Raw genomic sequence first — 20,796 nt, forward strand, 5'->3', positions numbered from 1 at the left:
AATCGATCGATAGTGTCTTCCAACGACTTCTCGCCGTAGAGGGTCCTGTACAGGCCCGTCTCGCAGGGCTCACGGATAAATCGTAAGCTATCGGCCGCCATTTTGCAGCCACGTTTGTCCTTACGATTTGATAATCGTTCCGTCTGGACGATCCCGCGTGTCTTGTGCAGCAGCGCACGGCCACGCTGCACGCCTAATTTAGACACGTTGTTTCGATCCTCGTCCAGCAATCCAAGCACACGATCCGACAGTTTCAACGCTTCCTTCGGTCGTCTTTGCCTCAAAGCGATCTCCGCGCGATCGTTCAGGATATCGGCGATCCGTTTCATCACCTCGACGTGCTTTTCAGATACCGGAGAACCGAATTTCCGTGACGTTTCACGGTACTTCAGGTACGATTTCATCGCCAGATCGACGTTCCCGCGTTTTAGGAAACAATCGCCGAGCAACACGTGCGATTCCGCGCAGTAATCGGTCAATTTGTTCCCGTAGATGACACGCGCCGCGGTCTCCAGTTGATCTTTTACCATGTTCTTCAACGCCTTATTGTACCTGTAAATGGTGTTCAGGGGTGAAAGGTATTCGATGAGTTTAATCGTTGATTAAAGTTAATCGAGGTTGGTCGAAGCGGTGGGACCCCTTACTTCGTCAAATACCACTGCCTGATCATCTCGTTACGGGTCTCGCTGATCGACAGTTTCCCGGTGATCGAGTGCTCGGTGTCCGCGGACGGTTCGAGTAACTTGTAGAAATTCCGACTGACGCTCTCCAGCCATGAAACGGCCTCGTCCAAACGGCCGGACAGCCGGAGGATAACCGTCTTCAGCATCGTGAATCCTGGATTGAACGGGTTGCAGTCCAGCGCTTTCTCGATCGTCATCAGGGCTTTGTCGTAGCAACCGTGCAGGCACCATATTATCGTGTAACCTGTCATCATGTGACCAGTTCTGTATACAACCTGTATAACAATATAACATATTAATATTAGGAAAAAAAAAAAAAGAAATGGGCCGTCGATTATTCGAAAGAAAAGTTGGGGAATGACTGGTCGAGAAATCGGTAATAGTTACATCCGTTATGAAACAGAATTAAGTTCTTCTTTTTTTTTGTTTTTTTTTTTTGACAATCAGTTTTTATTTCATTTAGAAAACAAGGTGTACGAACTTGCAATAATTCCTGGGCCCGAACGTTATCCTTTTTCAGACGTAGGGCCTCTAGTAACACGTGTCTACCCACCGCCATTTCCCTCTGGTGGATCTTGTACGCGGCTAATGCGGTTAAGAGATTAGACAATCTTTCGTCTCTCGCGCCTCTTACGAACCATTCCCAGTAATGTTGAAACAATTCGTACTTATCCAACGTCATCAAGATCTCTAAGAACTTATCCTGTCGGTGTAGAAAGGTGTCCATATTAGATCAAAATTTCATTTAATTTCATTCGAGCCTCGAACTTTCGAGAGAAATGGGGGTAGTCTTGAAGGTAGATTGAAACAATTCGTATTTGTCTAACGTCTTCAAGATCTCGAAGAATTTATCCTATCTGTGTGGAATCGGTACCGTATTAGATACAATTCGTTTGATTTAATTTGGGGTCTCGAACTTTCGATGATTTGGAAGCGGCAGCCATTTCTATCGAAATACCTATCGGTGTACCCTCTTACTTGTATGTTCACCGCAATTGGGGTCGGCGATTCGAGATGTAAAGCTTGCTCGTAATCGCCCATAGCCTCAATCAGCCTCGTGTTTTCGTAGTGCTGATCTCCCCTTTTTGAGTAACATTCAATCAGCTTCGCGTTATACAGGATTCTCGTCGCTCGCTCCCCCAGGCTGAAGTCGAACTTCGTCGTCAATTTGGCGGCCTCGTAGCTGTTTATAGCTTTCGACCAATCTCCTTAAATGGTTACAACTTGTTAGTTGTACCCTCGATAAGAATATTATCGGGCCCTCCTAACGCGTGTTTGTCGGTGAAACACTGTCGATTACATTCAAGAATGTGCTTTCAAACGGCGTAATATGCAGGTTAAGCGGCCATTTTGATAAACGAGCAAGCCAAGCTGATAAACAACTTAGTCGAAGGTTTCTTTTTTAACCTGATGCCAGAATTAAAGGACAATGTACCTGAACAATTTAACAAAAAAAAAATAGTGTTAAACACATATGTCACACAGAAAAACACTGTTCAGTGTTAAATCTGTTAAGATGTGACAGTGGTCGAATCATTTAACGTTCACAGTAATTTTTTTTAATACTCTAGGATTTACTGGGGTACATCGTCCTCTATATTTTTTTTCACCAAGTTTTACCCATGTCGTGTCCTCCGTTAGTTAGAGTTTCTTTCTATTTTCCAATATTTATGACTATCCTAGTACTTTCGTTCTTGTTTTTTTTCGACCGTTTCATTAATACAGACATTTCTCAATTATTCTCCCGAACACGGATCTGTACCTGGACAATAATCTTATAGGGAGAAATGCTTCAGACCCTCGTAAATTCGATTTTTGTCCGAAGTATGCGCTTGACAGGTTCTACACCAAGCCCCCTCAGTGGTGGGGATAACACCTGGACAATAATCGTGTAGCACTAGCCAGACAATAATCGAGAGGAGTCTGTAATACCTTTGCTTGAATATACATCGCCTCTTAAACCGTACAACACGTGGTACCGTGGATTAAAATACAGCCCCTTCGCGATGATCTTGATCACGTTTCTCGACGGCTCTGCGTTCTCGATCAGTTTCGAGGCTTGCTTGTAGTAGCGTTTCGCCTCGCGCATCTCCTCGCTCTTACTGAGCGTCTTGTAATAGGACCACAATTTCCGCAACTATACATAATATAATTAATGCACTACGGTGAGCTTCTAATTCAACGTTTAAATTTGGAAAATCATGGTTGGCCCTAACTTTTTGGCCAGGGACTGTGGAAGCTTTCTGTATCTTGTCTACCAACATACATTATAATAGAGGGTTCAGAAGTCCATCAATGTAAGTCACTGTTTCATTAACAATGATTTATCCGGTGTAAATACACTTATTATTTACTTTATATGCATCCAGTTTCATATGTATGCATCCTGTACATATAAATAATTTTTTTTATTTGTTAATAGCAAAATTTTACTTTTTACATTTCTACACAATTATCTATACACTGATTGGATTCTGAGCTCTTCATATGTACATGTTCGAAGCTCACTTTAATTGCTTCCTGATAAGGATTCTTGTAACGCAGCTCCGGTGGCGCGAAGGCCCTCCTCTTTTCGATCAGTTCGAATATCTCCATCGCGGGAATTAGCTTTGGTGAATCGTTTCGGGGCCGAGACGCATGCTATTTCCGTCGAGCGAAAAAACACGAGCGATAGGTTACGTCACGACATATCGGCGACGTATCTATCGAGAAAAACATATTGTCCGATGGAACAACATAACAATATATATATATAGGTGAAGCATGTTGCGGTTAGGAAAGCGATAAAGAGCCGAGCTTGCTTTGCAAACTTCAGCCTACCTATTCTGCCCTCCTTGATTAAAATGTCTCATCTAACAAATTATTGTTTTTCACGTTCAAAAAGTTGCTAATGGATAGCTTTTATTTTTCGGATGCAAAGTGGGCTAACCCCATAAGGGATCGATGAAGTTTAATAAGATTTTTTTTTTTTCTGTATAGTACAATTTAGCATAATATAGTATAACGTAAAATGTATGGTAAATTAAGAAGCCAAAATAAATTCCACTAACATCACTATTCGAATTTCGATAATCGTAAAATAAGAAATCTGCATTTCCGTTACTTTAATGAGTTTGGTAGTTTTAGTCTTAAGGGTTTGATATAGAATTTATCGAGCTTTTTATTTGATCTGGAATCTAGTAGGATACTATGCAAAGTAAATACGTTTTTGTTCGATTCCGACGAATTAACCTAGAAAAAACCTGTATTTGCATAAACGTCTGCAGTTTCGTGATAATCATTAAGGACAAAACAGTAATAACAGTGCAAGTATGTAGAGTACAGCTCTGGATAGAGTAAGTTCACTACCAGGATTCACCGAGTGGCCGCAGGACGATGTCTTGTACCTAGAATTTGAGATTAAATTCGTATGAGATCTTTGGACATGTGAACGGGGTGGGGTTTAAGGGTAATTTTGCATAAAAATGCGCAATCACAGATGTAACAAAATTCACATATCATTTTTGTTTTCCCATTAACAGAGACAGTATGTCTCTTTTGCTTTGGTGTTCTTTAGCGTTTCTGTCATACTGTCGAAATATCTGCCGTCAGTTTTATTGTTCTATCGGTCTCGGAAGTGTAATATTTAATATCAGTCTCTATCATTAATCTGTATCAGTCTCTTATCGTTTTGTTACTACATACCAAATTATGGACGACGCCCAGATAGCACATGACGTCTTGAAGACGTCCATTTTACGGCTTTTAGGTTTCAGACGTATTTAAGCAGTCTTCAAGGCGTCATGTGTTATTTGTGTGGTTCTTTTACGAAGAATGTGTGCCAGGTTCGTAGGTGTAATTAGGAATCGTTACTCACTACAACGTGTGGGCCAGATGACAAAATGTAAACTGCTGCAGCAGCCACGTCATCTGGGTCCAGTGTCGGAAACGATGCTAATGCTTCCTCGGAATACGTGCTGTAGGACACCATCAGCTCCGTGGCGACCAGCCCTGGACTTATACCCTGCGGACGCGATGAAACACGCGAGTGATTTAACCCTTTAACTTTAGAAAAATTAGAAATCGACTAATTTCTTCACTTTCATATCGTAATAAAAGTTTCAATAGATCTGAGAAAATGTATTGTTATAACATTTTAATCGTCGTTGTAAGAGTCTATTGACAAGTCATTTTGACTTGCTTGGTAGTTCTAGTCGTTAAATCGTTCGTTACCGTGACGCGTATTCGTGTTCCCGTGAGCTCGTGACGTAGAGTCTGAGCCAGGGCAACGATGGATCTCTTCGAGGCGGGATAAACGGAAAATCCAGGAATGAATGGCACCCGTTCGCCCGCAAGACTGTTCACGTTGATCACGACACCCTCTCCGCCAGCCTCCCTCATCATTCGAACGGCTTCCCGCGTACAAAGACACAGGCCGAGTACGTTCACCTCGAAGACGGCTCGCCAGTCCTCCAGATTGCCTTCTAGATAATTCAACGGATTATTGTACGCGAGAATGTATGACACTATATATATTTCGCACCCCTAACTTCGAGGACTGTTTTTACTACTTCGAAATGGACGATGGTAAATAAAAAATACGTACGTGTCATACATTTTTTTCAGACGTACTACTTTCCAACGAAAGTTGCATATTGAAATCGGTGATTGTTGAAATCTTTATTTTATTATTAAACTCAAGTAAACATTCGGTAACACCTTACTTGGGTAACGTTTAACGTGGTATTTTATAAAGAGGATCGTCACCTATCAGCGAGGATTCTTTCGTGATTCCAGCGTTGTTCACCAGCACGCTCACGGATCCAAGATTTTCCTGGACCCACGCGAAAGCGGAAACGACGCTCACTCGAGGGTGTCCGCAAGTTCTTTGACTTTGTCCACCCTTCGAGCCAGCCCAGCCACCACCATGCCTTGCAAGAACAAACAAAATCATTTCGTTGTTTTTCTAATTTTCCTTTTTTTTCAGTTCCTTCTATTTTTCCGAATTTTCCTTTTTACTTTTTATCATATTTACCAATTTAACCCCCTTGCTTTACAACATCGATTCAGACACGTGATAACGACTTCAAACTGAGTTCAGTAAACATGTATATTATTCGTTTTCTTCGAGTCGACGTGAAATACACGTTCGTTGGTATTAACATGTAAAGTTTAGAATAAATGTAACACTTTCCATAAGAATAGAAGTCCTTTTGTATCTGGGTAAATATTAACGATAATGTAATTCTTGAAAGTGAAGTCGTAGACAAAAATCGTATAGCAGTGGTAAATGTAACGGAAGAACCGAGCGCGAGTCTAATTAGTCGCGCAGTGTGTGAACATTTTTCGCGGTCGGGACAATCGCAGTGTGTGTGGACATTTTTCGTGGCTTCTGTGGTGTACGTGCATGTGTGGAGTAATTTCTTGGAGACTCGTGGACAGGACAATCGCTGTACGTGACAACCAGAGGGGGCATTAACCATCCATACACGATATTTGTCAGAAGGTAATTACATTTCCTTGCGAATTTTCAAGTGGATTCGAATCAAATACCGCCGTCACAAGTTACTGACATTTTCTACCTGGTAAGTAGATTTTTTTTACCTATTTTTCCTGCATGTCGTTGAGTCTTTAGAGTTTAGAGCGACTACACGCCCCTTTACCAGCTTTACTCTCGCTGACAGTCCGTGCCGTGCAGATTGCCATCATTTAGGGGTATTTTTAAACGCTTATAATTAACAAACGAAGCATTTGTGGCAATTTTGTTACTCTTGATTTTGGTCTTATTTTTCCTTCGACATGAGTTACAAAGTAGAAAATAATCTCTATTTGTTAAAAAAACTTATTTTCTCTTGTAATACTTTTGGAGACGTTGCTAAATTAAAAATACAATAATATATATATGTTTTCTGTAAAAATAATAAAAATAGAAATTATTTTCTACTGTTTACTGCATCTCGAATTTGGTACACATTTTTTTTGGAACACTTTTTTTTTTTATCATCACCTGGCTATATTCCCTAGACGGAATTAATTAAACATCGATTTACTCACCTTTTCGGACCAATTGCTTAACAATGGCCGCCCCAATCCCAGCGCTGGCGCCTGTCACCACCGCCACTTTATCCGTCCATCGATCCATCCCTGGCGATAATATTCGCGTCTTGTATCCGCGACTGTTCGACGTGACACTCGGTATGTAAGTAATAAGGTCGCGCTTATAAGTCTGGAAACCGAATAGGTGAAAAAAGTAAAACCTACGACGTCGCTGAAAAATCATCGGACTGGTCCGACAGGAAATCCGATAGCGTGTCGCGGTAAACCCGTACCTAGCCTTCGGATCGACACGTCCTCGACAATTGATTGTTGTTCGCGGTGATCTCTTGATATACAGTGAGAATCAAAACTAAATATACACCTTACAAAGATACGGTTCGTGTAATAATTTTCTAGCATTCTACTATTATAAGATCATGGCAGTAACACAGATATGATTTTTAAAAAAAATATTTTCGGGATGAATAGACAGCTAAAGATCCGAGAAAAAGAAATTCGAAGTTATTATCACAAAATTTTGTAAATATTGTCGAACCTAGTACAGACCCCTCTCAATTATTAATCTCGATTAGTAATCTGATTTGCGTCAAAGTAAAAAGGAATTATTCGCGTTTCGTGTAGCGTAACGTTAGAAACTTGAACATTTTTAATTGGGGCTTAAAATAAAACAATTTAATCTTAACAATTCGCACACCTCTGTAATTTCTGTTATTACTTCTCTCTTTAGTCCTCGGTCAGAAGATTATATATATGTATTTTGATTTATATCTCATTTGGTCTTTATATGATTCGGTTTTTTTGTAAAAATATCGCTCGGAAACGTCTAATAAGACACGATCGATGCACTTTCGACTCAGAACTGCAACTGCAACGCTGTGCACGGTACCTACTCCTCGTAGGATGCTAATTGAGAAGCCTCTGAATGTCTGCATATTATGTTGTCTCCACCATGACACTTTCGTCTAAAGGGATGTAAAATGTGTCACGGTGCAGACTTAACGACGATGGCACAATACGTTCTTTAGTGGGCGATGGTATAAAATAAAATGTATTATGCAGGAATATTTTCTGTTGTAGTTTAGGACGCTGTTTTGGCTGTAATATTTGACGTATTATTATTAATGTTATCATTTTATTTAATGAAGCAAACTTCTTAACCGAGATTGGTAATTCACACTTAACCGAGGCCAATATTTCACAATTAACCGCGGTCAGTGCTTCACTTAACCGAGGTCAATATTTCACACTTAATCGTGGTTAGTATTTCACACTTAATCATGATCAGTATTTCATACTTAACCGTGGTCAGTATTTCACATTTAACCGAGGTTAGTATTTCACGATTAATCGAGGTCAGTGCTTCACTTAACCGAGGTCAATGCTTCACTTAACCGAGGTCAATGCTTCATACTCAATCGAAGATCCCAGTGTTTCGCATTCGATCGAAGTCGATCTTTCACGTTCAATTAAAGGACTAAACGCGCGGTTCTGCAAACATTGAGTAGAGGGTAATATACATACAAAACAACACAGTTGTCAAATCTACAAGTGTTTATTGGATATAAGGCGGCCTACATTGCTGAGTATGTGCTTATACACTTTGAATGTATCGGGGCCTGATCCAGTGGAACTCTAAACAGGTAGTTTTTCGAGACTGTTTGTGGTCTCGTCGAACGACAATGGCTTTCTCTAAAACATTGTCCAAGCGCTAAACAGGAACTGCTAAAGAGTCGGGGCGGTTAGGCGTTAAAAGAGAGTCTCAGAAGTCAAAGAGGTATTATTATTAATCATGGAACTTCCGAAGACGAGACAGAATCGGCCCCCCCTCGGTTTAACGTGGTCGCCCACAACAGTTGTTCGCTCTTTTTCTCTCTCTTTTTCACTCTCTTTCTCTCTTTCTCTTAATTACAAACGGCGGAGCGTCGAATACGTTTTCTACGATTAATTTGTCGACGATTATCTAATAAATCCTACGGTATCCCCTTATAAATCGTTTTTTTTTCTTTTCATTTCTTTTTTTTTTTTTTTTCATAGCCATATCTCTCGTTATCGATTAGTGTCGCGGCGAAAATATATTTATACGGTTATCCTCTTATCTTCTTTCCACTGCGTGTACAAACGATAATTATCTCTATGTATTCGTGTAACTAATCGAAATTATCGTACACACCCGAAAAGTCGAACTTAAACGTAATTAGTAGACTGCGGATTTAATGCGTTCACACCTTAAAAAAAAAAAAGAAAACACGATAAATCTAACGATTAACAATAACGTTTCAACAAAACGTTTATTCTATTTCTAGCCTAACGAAACACTTAATCGCGACAATTTATTATCTATTCGAAGCACGTTTCTGCGAATCAGTCGAAAAAATGAAAATTGCAAATTTTCGCAATCGTCCGCGGTCCAGTAATTAGAAATCTAATTTATGTCTAGGAAATTGGTGATCACAGACGAAAACTATTATAGAAAAAGAAGTCTAATACTTATAATAGGAATTGTTTACCATATCCACTACCGAACAGTAGATTCCGTGCACGTGTATTAATTTAAATAAACGTTAAATAGTAGAAATAAAAAATAAACGTGATATCGAAGAAACTCATGGAATTCATCATCGTAGCGATCGTGCACTGTCTTCTTCTATTCAGTGGCGTCTAAACAAAACGAATAATTTATACAGACTGTCGTAAGTTTGAGATCGTCGGTTGGTTTGTTAAAACTTTATAATATTCGTTTTTGTAGTAACGGAATGATATTTAACAAATTCAAAAAATTACCTGCACTTTGATATATCAAATTAAATAGTCATTGAATATAATTAATATTCATCGAATATCTGATGGATTATCCAGGTCTAGTTTTCTTGAAATTAAATTAACAAACAGGCGAAACAACGGAGATGTTAATGTCTTCTCTATTTTAAAATTCCCGCCGCGATGCCTCGAGTGTTTCGTATTCAAAAATAAAAAATTGCGTTTCAAGGAAAAACAAATGACTGTTCCGTGTACTGCAAGAAATCACAAATATACATTGATTTTTACATTAGTCTCGGTACTTAAAATATACATAGTATCGCGACTCGTTACTTAACACGACTCATTCCTCGTATCTTTCGATACTTTGATAAAAAAAAGAAACTCCGGCGTCAGCCTCGAGGAATTCTTTTCAATACATTCTTTACTACTAAATAACAATTTAAATGAAATTTCCATCGTATCTGTTTTCCAATTGTCAATCACTTATCTTAATTCTTTCATCTTTATTCTCGTCTTTTCCTTTACTGTTTCTTTGTTCCATAGTGTTGCATAAATCGTATTATTAATAATATTATCATCTCCGTTTATCGAAATAACGAACTGAAAATTCCGTAATGCTGTTCTAATCGTTCCCGTTTCGTTCTGAACATTTCTTGTCTCTAGCAGAATATATTAATAAATGTTGGGAAATGAACAATAATTAATAATATTTATTGCGTTCACCGAGTCGTTAGAAGCTTGACTCGTTAAATTTATCATTGTAAAGTCAGAGACAACGCTGAACTAAAGGGACTAACAGATAACAGTACGGTTATTATATTAAATCCTAATGACAAATCACGAACAGAAATCTGCCAATTTCATTTAACAATCCTCGGTACTCTAATAAAAACCTTCTTACGCGCAACAACATCATAAAAAAAGATACGAAACCATAGATCAAGCAGAATGTGTCTATTGCATCGGTCCTATTCAATATACAATCGGCTATAATATTTCACATGCGACCGTAAGAAAATTAAATAGCGTTTTCTTCTCCCTCAAAATTAGACGATCACAGTTACAGTTTTGTTTCGATGTACTTTATACAAAATTGTTCCTCTCCGATCATGCGATATTTTCTTTCTTTTTTTTTTTTATTTTATTTATTATTGTATCTCAGAATTGCTTTACTTGCTATTCATAGAAAACACCTCAGACGCAATATAGACTCGATCTCTCGCGGGCCTCGTCTCCTCCTCAGGAGATTCAATCGATTGTTCTTTTTCTTCTTCTTTTCCGTCTTTTCGTTTTGTTCGTCGAGGGAAGGGGGAGGTTGCGGAACGTGGGGGTGGCGAAGATCCTTTCGAAGAAAGCAAAAATTTCTCGGACGAGGGGAAATGGGGGATGAGTACAATTTGGGGTTAGAACAGTTTTTATATAACGGTCACAACATCGTCTCTACATGTGACACACGACTGACATTACCGAAGAATGAAAAATCTCTAGAGAACGTACGCACGACGATTCGGATCGGAATTTCCTACGATATTACCCACAAATTTCTATATACATATATACAGTAGACTACTACTTCCAATATAAAATGTACCCAAAAAGCATGTACAAAAGTATCTCATTCTGCAAAGTGTGTGAAGGGGGAAGTGCCTCGCGTGGCAATATGTTTAGTGGCAATATAGTGAGAGTCCACTGTACTGAAGTATCCATAAAAAAATATTTACAGGAATGTAAAACAATAATGTATAGTTATAATGATAACCTTATTAACCTTTACTAACTAATCATAAATAATATTCATTGCTTCTGCGCTTGTGCAGAATGAGATACTTTTGTAAATGCTTTTTGGGTAAATTTTATATAAGCGATATACGCACAAGGAAGTCAGCAGTCTACTATGTATACATACAGAAGTCTGTAGATATGCCACTCGAAAATCTGTTTTTTTTTGTTCTCTAAAATTGTACAATAGCTGCTGTTAGCATCCGTGCAAGAATATTAACATTGCCGTTTCTTGTTTTTATTATCTCGTGTTTATATATTGTTTCTTTTTTTAATTGTTCATTGATCTTCGTCTGTTTCTCTGTTTTTCTTATTGCACACACGTTACGACTCCCGTTTTGCAAATAATTACCACGACTGTGTCTGAACCGATTCGCCAAATTTCAGTTTTCGTTTGTCTGCCGTTTTCTTTTTTGCCGCGCAGGTTTTCTTCTTCCAATTTGGGCGTTCAATTTGCGTCGGGTGGGGGCGTGACTCGCAACAGATATTGTAGAAGGACGATTCTTTGAGGTTGAATTGTACTTTTGAGCTCGAGAGGATTAAATTTGGAACCTTAGAGAATTACTTTAGAATTGAAGGCGATTAATGAATTATGTAGCATTTTAAGAGATGTATCAGATGTATACAATTTGATTTTTTTATATCTTATTTTCCTTGGAGATATCAAGGTGACCTTGAGTTTTTTCAAGGTCAATGCACCTTTTTTAATACTATGTTGTCGCTAATAGAAGGACGAATTCAACGACCTATAGCACGATGATATTTAAAAAAAAGATGCGTTGACTTTGAAAAAACTCAAGGTCACCTTGCTATTTTTAAATGTTCGTTTAATACCACGGTCACGCCCGGCCACCTTCTGTTTCTCGATTTCCTACTCCTACAGCTCGCCACGAGTCCCGTGGTCTCACAAATCTCTCAGCTCACTCTCATATGGTGTATTATTCACCTTCTCTCGAGTGGAGGACGAACAGCTTTTGTTTTCTGTTTTTTTTTTCAATGCTTTTCCCGTTTCACACATAGAAGAGATTTTCGAGCTGGCTCTCTGGGATCAGACCTGGGCACTTCAGAAATGATATCATTTGAAATATTATTTCAAATAACATGTTATTTTATTTTCTAATAATTTGACATAATTTTTAGAAAGAATTGTGAAATTGTTCTCTGAAATTATATCAGGTGACTAGATCCGAGATTGGTTTATTAACATTTTTCTGACGAGCAACACCCCTCTTCCATCTTCCACACCAAGTGGAACGATTATTTTCTTTCACGACAATATTAGATCGGTTCAAGCAAAAATCCCTCGCGGATGAGTTTTTGAAGAGTTCTGCTTAAAGGAAATTGCCGTAAAGATTCCTTAAAATAAAATCATTCTGCTGCATATTATTTTCCATATTATTTCTTTTGCCAAATTCGAAATACAAAAACAACAAGTTAATTCAATACCTGAAATTGCTATTATTTCACAAGAATCGATAATATTTTTATTTTCAAATAACAGCATTGAAAATAAAGTTTCGAAAGAAATGATTTCAAATAGTGTTTTCTTATTTTCGTTTCGAATAAAATTTGCCCAGGTCTGTCTGGGATAGCGCGAGGATGATACACACGGGCGAAGAGGGTGAAGGGTGGGGGAGGGGGCAGAGAGTGTTCATGAGCGAATTCCGAATATTCGTGGTTTTTTTTTTTTTTTGGAAAACCAGTTCCTTGCGTCTGCCATGCGGGGTAACTAGGCGAAGTTTATTAGGGGGACAGATGTTTTGTTTTTATTACACCCAGGGTAGGCAAGCGTAGGGGGCACACTTATTGTAATTATGCACAAATGGGAGCGAGTGTCTGCCTCTGTGTCAGTGTTGCCGTGGATAGGGCTCGAAGTGCGCGGTTTTCTGGCCCTGGTGATTCGCCGCGGCTGTTGTGTTGCTACCTGAATTTTGTTGTTGTTGTTGTTGCGTCGTCTGTTGACGTTGCTGATGAGCTTGATACTGGGAACGTTGTTGAGGCTGTGTATGTTGATGTTGTTTCTGTTGCGACTGATGACGTTGTTGTTGCTGTTGTTGTGACTGGTGTTGTTGTTGTTGTTGTTGTTGTTGTTGTTGTTGTTGTTGTTGTTGTTGTTGTTGTTGCTGTTGAGGTGGTTGCGGAGGTTGTGGTAACTGGTTAGGCTGCTTTCGTTGCTCCAACCCGGCAGCCAAGTAAGAGAACACACAGAGTACCGAGTAACAGATTTGATCTGCCTGTAATTTATTTGAAAGATTATTAGTTTGTTTCAGGAGTATTTGTTGAACGGTGTGTTTTTCTTACCATGATAAAAGAAAATTCGGTAAAGATTACGTTTACGACCTTGACCTTGACATATGTTGCCAAGGTCACCCTTCTGAGTGACCTTCAAAAACTTTCAGTTATCAAATGTTTATTAAAAAGTTCTTAAGAGAACAGTGATACCTTTTTTTTGAACTGTCGCTAACCACCTCTGAAGCATCATACTGAATAACAGATATAGTTGCAAATTTTTTGTTGCTAGTAACTTGTTCATAAAAAAATCAGCGACAGGTGAAGCTTCTTAGGAGTTACGCAGAGGAGTGTCCTTAACAACATATGTCAAGGTGAAGTGAAGGTCATCGAAGCTTCATCCCCTAAACGTAACTTTTACCGAATGTTTGAGGATAAGCCGATACTTTTTGCCATTAAGATAGCGCGGTACTAAAACTGCTTGAAATACAATTCTAAAAGCAAAGTGCCCGAGCAAAAAAGATAATTTTGATTTGAAAAAAGAATATCGTATAGAGGTATAACAATCGCAAAAATAAAGTATTTGTAAAATATATCTAAGGAAAAACAGACAAACAAGCGTACACAAAAATAGAGATAAATGAATGTCTAATTGTGGTAATGAATCGTAAAGACTGGACGTTTTTCTAATTATTTTTGTGAGTCTTATCAGTTTAACTAATTAGCCTTCTATGATTTTTTACATCACTAAATTGCATATCCTTGGATTTAAAGGGAGAATAGAGTCGGAACAGTGAAAAATAAAGAAATGAAACTTACGGTTACTGGTTAGAAAAAACAACAAAATCATAACTAAACCTTCATGCATTGTCGATCTCGGGGTTGACTTGAACCTCAGACGAGAGTTCGGATAACGTAAACGCAACAGAGAATACTCTGTGCATGCAGTGGCATAGTTCGTTGGCCTGTTACACAGTATTCGAGAACATTAAAATTAATTGTTTAAATCAACAAGAGACATCAATCTTCTACAAAGTAATTAGGTACACGAACAAAATATGATTCCAAATAGAAATAATAAAAAAAAAAGATAAAGGAATGAATATCACAGACGAATCGAAAAACAACTTTTTCTAATTAGTTCACTTTGGAGAATCGATAGAACTTACCATTTGAGACTTATATTTACGTTGAACTACTTGTCTAGTTTTTGGATCTGAAACGTAAGAAAATTCTGTCAGTGTATACTTTCGGCTTTATCGGAGCGATGCTACGTAGACACGTGAAAAATAAACGAATTTCATCCTCCTTTTCCAAAACTTATCCTCGTTTAAAGTGTAATCTAGATCCGTTCCAACGAAAATTGTGAAACTCCAGTTTATTCATTTTATTCTGTTTTTCATTTCCTCAAGGACATGGAATCCCCTATTTTTCTAATTCTTTTTTTTTTCACTTTATAAGTTCTGTTTCACCCTAAATATCTATTAGTGAATATCGAAAATCATTAAATTAAAAGATAAACGAAAAATCTGCTATCGCCTTTTGAAAATGACGAAAAAACAAATGGCGTATTGACGGTCCATGTACCGTAAGGGTTAAAACGAAAAAGAGAAGGTCATCTGTGTGATTAAATGATTCGGAAAAATAATTTTGTATTTTCCGTGTCTACGCTGCATCGTCTCTGAAAACTGTTATGAAATCGATCTCTGTTCTTGAAACAGTTATGGAGAATACCTTTATTCTGAATAACTGTTATGAAGATAATTTCAATTCGGTAAATTAATCTATATAAAAATTTGAAGTCACGCCACGGCTCGAACACAAAAACATTGTATTTACGTGGTTGATAAAGGCGACAACCGTGTTGATTACTCACTGAATTCTTCCAATACAAAGATCCCATCCTTCTGAGTAAAGCACTTGCGGATATGATCGAGTCTTACAAAAAACTGCAAATAACACGATCGTTTACGCATTAGTGAATTCACGGGCAATGAAGCGGTGGTTCAACGGTGAAATATATCTACTCTTTACATGCACACTTGGTGATTTTTATAATCCGCTATACGGCTTTATTTATGCCTCGGCGAAATACGGTGAGCGCGTGTATACGTGTGCTCGCGCGCGCAGCTAATTTCATCGTTAAGCTGCGTCTACACTACACCAGGGTGTTCACGGTATTAATACTCAGCGTTTTTCTTGCATATAGTAAATACCAGAAAGAAACGAAAGAGGAGAAAGTAGTACAGCTTTTTACAAGCAACGTAATCGCGTATGTAATATTTGTGTGTTTGCATTATTTTTTTAGAATTGAAAGTCATCATCACTTCTAAAAGAAATAGTGCAAACACAAACAAAATTACAGACGCCATTAGGTTGCTTACGAAAAACCGTACTACTTGTTTCTATTTCATTTCTTTTTCTAATATTTCCTATTTGCGAGAAAAACGCTGACTAGTAATACCCGCGAACACTCTGTACAGCATAACAAGTTATAAAACCTGATAGAAGAACAGAAAGAAAAATATTATATAACATTTCTTGTGTTATATAGCAAGTTACACGTTCATCCGTCAAGTGCTATCAAACGCTATAATTTTCTATCAAATTATAAAAACATGTTGAATAGCAAAATAATTTCTTGTATGTATAACATTCTTTTGTTATGTAGTGTAGACGCAGCTTAAGAGGCGTGTACACATCAAAATGGTAAATCGGATGTCTCTGATGGATTGGGATCAAGCTCTGAACCTCCGTGATCTCACGTACTATCATATCGGTTAATACGCGTCACAGTGCGTCTGACTCAAAAAGCAAGATTCATCGAATGTCGAGGAGATCTCTTTCTGTTCAGCTATTGTTTTCTTTTTTTCTTTTTTTAGAATTACAGTTGTTATCGGTTCATTTGTACGACGAGGGGAGAGATTTCCTCGACTGTGGCACCAAAGCTCATTATCACATAACATATTCGCTTCGAGTGACACAATGAATGTTGATAAATTTCTATTTTTTGACTGTTTCTCGGGTTATTTGTGGCACGATAACGAACACCCAAAGGAAACATATGGATACATATTATATGTATATGTACGTATGTGATTGTTACAGTGTGGATAAAAAAAGTATTTGCACACTTTTGTCTTCTGTAATGAATACGGTATCATAAGTACATTTTGGTCTCCGATCGACGAAAGATTTACCTCTTTTTATTTTAATTTTTTTAATTAAATTCACACGAAGTTCGCTTGCTCTGAAACTTGTCGTATTTTTTAGTAATGTGAATTTAATATGAATAGACATATACTTATAAGCGGTAGTGTATATGTAATAGTAAAGTATATATTGTTTAAAATGTTGTAATCTTTATAGCACGGTCTGAAAGGTCGTGAAATTATTTTTTAAACCTTGGTTGTGCGCAAATAGCTTTTTTAGTCACTATAAGTGGTGTTACTAGTTTCGTTGCTCTAGAACCGAACTTTTCCCTATGGGTAATGCTACGTCTCCACGGGGGATCCACTATCGAGGGAGGCTGCTTTATCTGTGGTCCACTTGACAGTAGATTCTTTTGATTTATATTCTCAATATTTGAGATTTACGCTTTAGATTCTTGAGAATCGTTATTAGGACTGTGTTCATTAGTGAGCTGTACTATCGAGAGTTATTCTCCTGTGGGTACGTAGCATTAATGTCGAGTGACTGTCGAGAGTAAAATTCGTGTGAACACGTGGTGTTAATGTTGAAGAACTCTCGAGAGTAAAGAGCTCTGTTTTACATATAACAACACTCGAAATTGAAACATCTCACGTGGACACGCAGCGTAACTGTCGAACAGCACTCTCTAGTGGACACGTAGCATAAGTGTTAGTCTAGTAACTGAGGTTCGAGCTCTACGATGTAACACTTTTCCAATCCGGAGTCTACCACTAGGTTTTTTGATGCAACATTTATCTATTAATTGTTTTTTAACTTCTTATCTCGAATTGCTTTTGTAACATATTTGTATGCACATCGCCAAACAGACGACATTACTTAACGTTGCTTAAAGATTTTCGTAATGATTTAGTATATATTGTAAAGTAGTTTTGTCATTATTAATCGACAAACTAAGGAAGAGTTCGAGGGGGTAATAAGACTTTAAAATTATCCACTGACACTTCGAACCTCTATTCATCGACTCGAATAATCGACTAGGTCGGGGCACCAAAGAGCCTATTAAAATGTCCTCCAGACGGGCAAAGTATTAAAATCTATTTGCAGATCTAGTGGTAATATTCTCCATGAGCACATGAATCGGAAATCATAAATAATTATCATTTTTTCCTGAAAATTAATAAAATTTCTTCGTTCTACTGAAAGGAGAAACGGTATTTAATGGTCAGACATACCAACCGAATGTATCAAATCCCATTACAGAGCTTGGAATTCTGAAACCAAACGTATTTGTTTCAATCGCATATGGCCATTAGTTTATGAAATATTTAATGTTCAGTGCCCGAAGAGCCTTCGAACACTCATCGAGGATTTACTGTATGTACCTCCAAACGGGGGCACGTACAGAAAATCTCCATTCTAGAATTTTCACGCCGTTTTTCCAGGAGAAATCGTCCCACTACAATCATATACAATATCAATGAAAAACATTCGTTGCTTTCTATACACGGTACCGTTTGCTTTTTCCTACGATTCCCGATTCGTGTGCATGTACAGGAACAATATTCACCGACAGGACATGCAGGGACACCATCAAACGAGCAACGACAAACGCAATGCATTCTTCGGTGCGTCATGCATCATTTTCACCGCCAATCGCAAAGTCATCCCATTGTCCAGCTTAGCCATGGTCGTAGCCAGATTATCAGTCAACATTTACAAAATTTACCATAAGGTAATTTTCATGATATTATTTTTCTTCTCTAGAAGGGACGGCCAAAATGCAATTTTTCCCCTCTGGGGTATGCAAAGGGCCATTTTTTTTTCTATTAATGGGGAGGGGAAATTCAATATTTTCTCCTCTAACGTATGGAAAAGATACTTTTTTTTCTCTAGGGGGGCGGGGCATGTGCCCCCTCTTCCGCCCTGGCTACGCCCATGAGCTGAGCACCGATCAAAGCCGGCGAAAAGAAAAGCGCTTTTTACACAGAAATGCGTCCAGGCTGAGGCGACTCGCGCGGTCCCCTCTGATTCGTGTAGATATATTTACCCTCCTGCGTATATACTGAACAGGGGAGCTGCTGTGTTTTCGGTCGTTACTTAAAAGACAAAAAAAATAAAAAGAAATTGCCCGACAACAAAAAAGCGATTAGAAACCGTGACAGCGAGTACGGTTCGTTTTCACGTCAGAAGCGAGACAGATAGAGGAATAGAGATAGTATCTCAGGCGAGCGGCCAGCCAGCAATCGCAGCGATAAGAAAACTGTTAGCGGGCAGGCAGGCAACTCTGGAGATGGCCTAAACTCATCGAATGTGAATCGTCGTCGATTGGCCTCAGCGTCGGTCAATCGACTCGTATTGCGCAAAACTGTATCGTCTGGCGCGGACGAAGAATTTATTTAAGAGCAAAAAAAAAATATATATATATATATATACGAACAAACAGAGAAAGATAGAGAGAGAGAGTACAGACGTAGGACAGAGTTGTAGGGCTCTCGTTCTTTCCGATGATGCATAAGATTTTTGGGGGCTCTCGGAGGGATCGTTCTCCTCGATACTTGAAATATCGTGTTATTAACGGTGTCATACTATAGAACAGTGTTTTTCGAACGTATCGAACCGGTTTTCTTCGGCAATATAGGTATCTTCGTACTGGTATACTTTGGTTCTCATCTTCTGGTAAGGTTAGGTTCCGACGGAGGATAAATTCCGTTGTTTTCTGGTGTTCCTTCTTGCGCGACGCGCGGTGGTTTAAAGAACTTTTCTTGGTGGTTTAAAGAAGATTTGAAATTGTGCGATATTGTTATAAAAATCTTGACATTCCACTTGATGATTCGTGGGTCTGGTCCAGGGTGTGGGGGACAAGTTCTTCGATAATAAGAGCCACGTATAATACTTTCCGTATATTTTCGAATGTTCAAGAGCCACAAAAAGAAAATATTTTTATATCGGTGTATACTATACTGCTACATATTATTAACGCACTTTCACAATGATGGCACGAATGTGTTAATAGAGAAGTTTAATTAAAGTGTATACTAATAAAAAATTGTATAGAACTATACAAGACTACTATACTTATGTACACAAGAACACATATATTTCATTTTACTTTCCATTTCAATTCCAGAACTGGCTTTAAAGGATAAGAATATTAGTCGAAATTCGTCGTTTTAATTTTTTTACAACTCTGTTCGAACTATTTATCACTGGGGATGTTAGTATATTGCGACATTTAAATGTAGTTCTTCTTTTTTGCTTATCGCCCGTTCATCTTGTACACTTTTGAAAGAGATCTTCCAAGTGCATACCTAATTAACAAAGAAATCGTTAAATCGTCTTCGAAAAGCATTTCAAACTCTACTTGCTGTAACGATTCAGTCTGTATGGTCAAAGACTGACGATCCACGAACGTTTCGAAAAACACTGCTATAGAGAGTGTAGTAAATAGGGGTTGCGGGAGAGGGTGGTCGTCTGGCCCTCTCTCGAGTCGGTGTCCACGTTCTCGGAGTTAGTTTCATTCATAAAGTCAGACATCACTATATAGCACGAAACCATTGCTCTACTACATAACTGGCAATGTGATAGGGTCTTGTAAGATGGGTTTGCAAAAGCGGGCGACTTCCTTCTATTATACATATAGTATATCGAGATCTACTCGTTCATGCAGTGCATTCAAATTCCCTTGAAGAGACGTACAACGAGTCACAGAATCGTTTGCAGTCTACTTCGTTATCAGCTCGAAACGATTTTAACGATTTTAACTACGAATTGTTTACTTTTTAATTAATCAGATCGATTACGAGATCAGAAAGATCTTGTTTCCCTTTCGTAAGACACTGTTCGATCGCCAATAATAGGAGGAACACGAACAATTCTGTGACTCGTTGCACTTAAACATTCATCTCTATCGTCGTTCTCGACGAGAACAAGTTTCACTGACGTGTGTATTACAAGCTTCGATGAGATTCACGTCGCCCGTAATCGACCTTTCGCGGGAATATTCGTGGCTCTGGCAACGTCACCCGGTTTTGCGCGTCATATAAGTGGCACGAGAAGTCTTCCCGATGAGTTATCATCGATTAATCGCGCTTTCGTTCCGTTTTTTTTTTTCGAATGGTTCCTGGAGGGTGGATACGAAACTCTTTTTTAACGAAGA

General features: G+C 38.3%; 2 protein-coding genes across 2 annotated transcripts in view; both read right to left on the reverse strand.

Moving 5' to 3' along the window:
- Window positions 1-3,821: 3,821 nt before the first annotated feature.
- On the reverse strand, window positions 3,822-6,842 carry LOC107191168 (farnesol dehydrogenase-like). Its single transcript, XM_015580137.1, is given in 6 exon segments — window positions 3,822-4,069; window positions 4,540-4,686; window positions 4,896-5,146; window positions 5,430-5,526; window positions 5,529-5,593; window positions 6,717-6,842. Coding segments are annotated over 6 exon segments (690 nt in total). The 5' UTR covers window positions 6,805-6,842; the 3' UTR covers window positions 3,822-4,027.
- A 6,004-nt stretch (window positions 6,843-12,846) lies between these two features.
- Window positions 12,847-20,796, reverse strand: part of LOC107191184 (MAP kinase-activating death domain protein) — a 36,813-nt gene continuing 28,863 nt past the window's right edge. Inside the window, 3 exon segments of the mRNA XM_015580162.1 lie at window positions 12,847-13,492; window positions 14,657-14,703; window positions 15,364-15,436. Of these exon segments, the coding sequence (XP_015435648.1) occupies window positions 13,106-13,492; window positions 14,657-14,703; window positions 15,364-15,436 (507 nt within the window). The 3' untranslated portion in view covers window positions 12,847-13,105.

This window comes from Dufourea novaeangliae, unplaced genomic scaffold (genome assembly GCF_001272555.1).
Source record: "Dufourea novaeangliae isolate 0120121106 unplaced genomic scaffold, ASM127255v1 scaffold241, whole genome shotgun sequence".
NCBI classification, from domain to species: Eukaryota; Metazoa; Arthropoda; class Insecta; order Hymenoptera; family Halictidae; genus Dufourea; species Dufourea novaeangliae.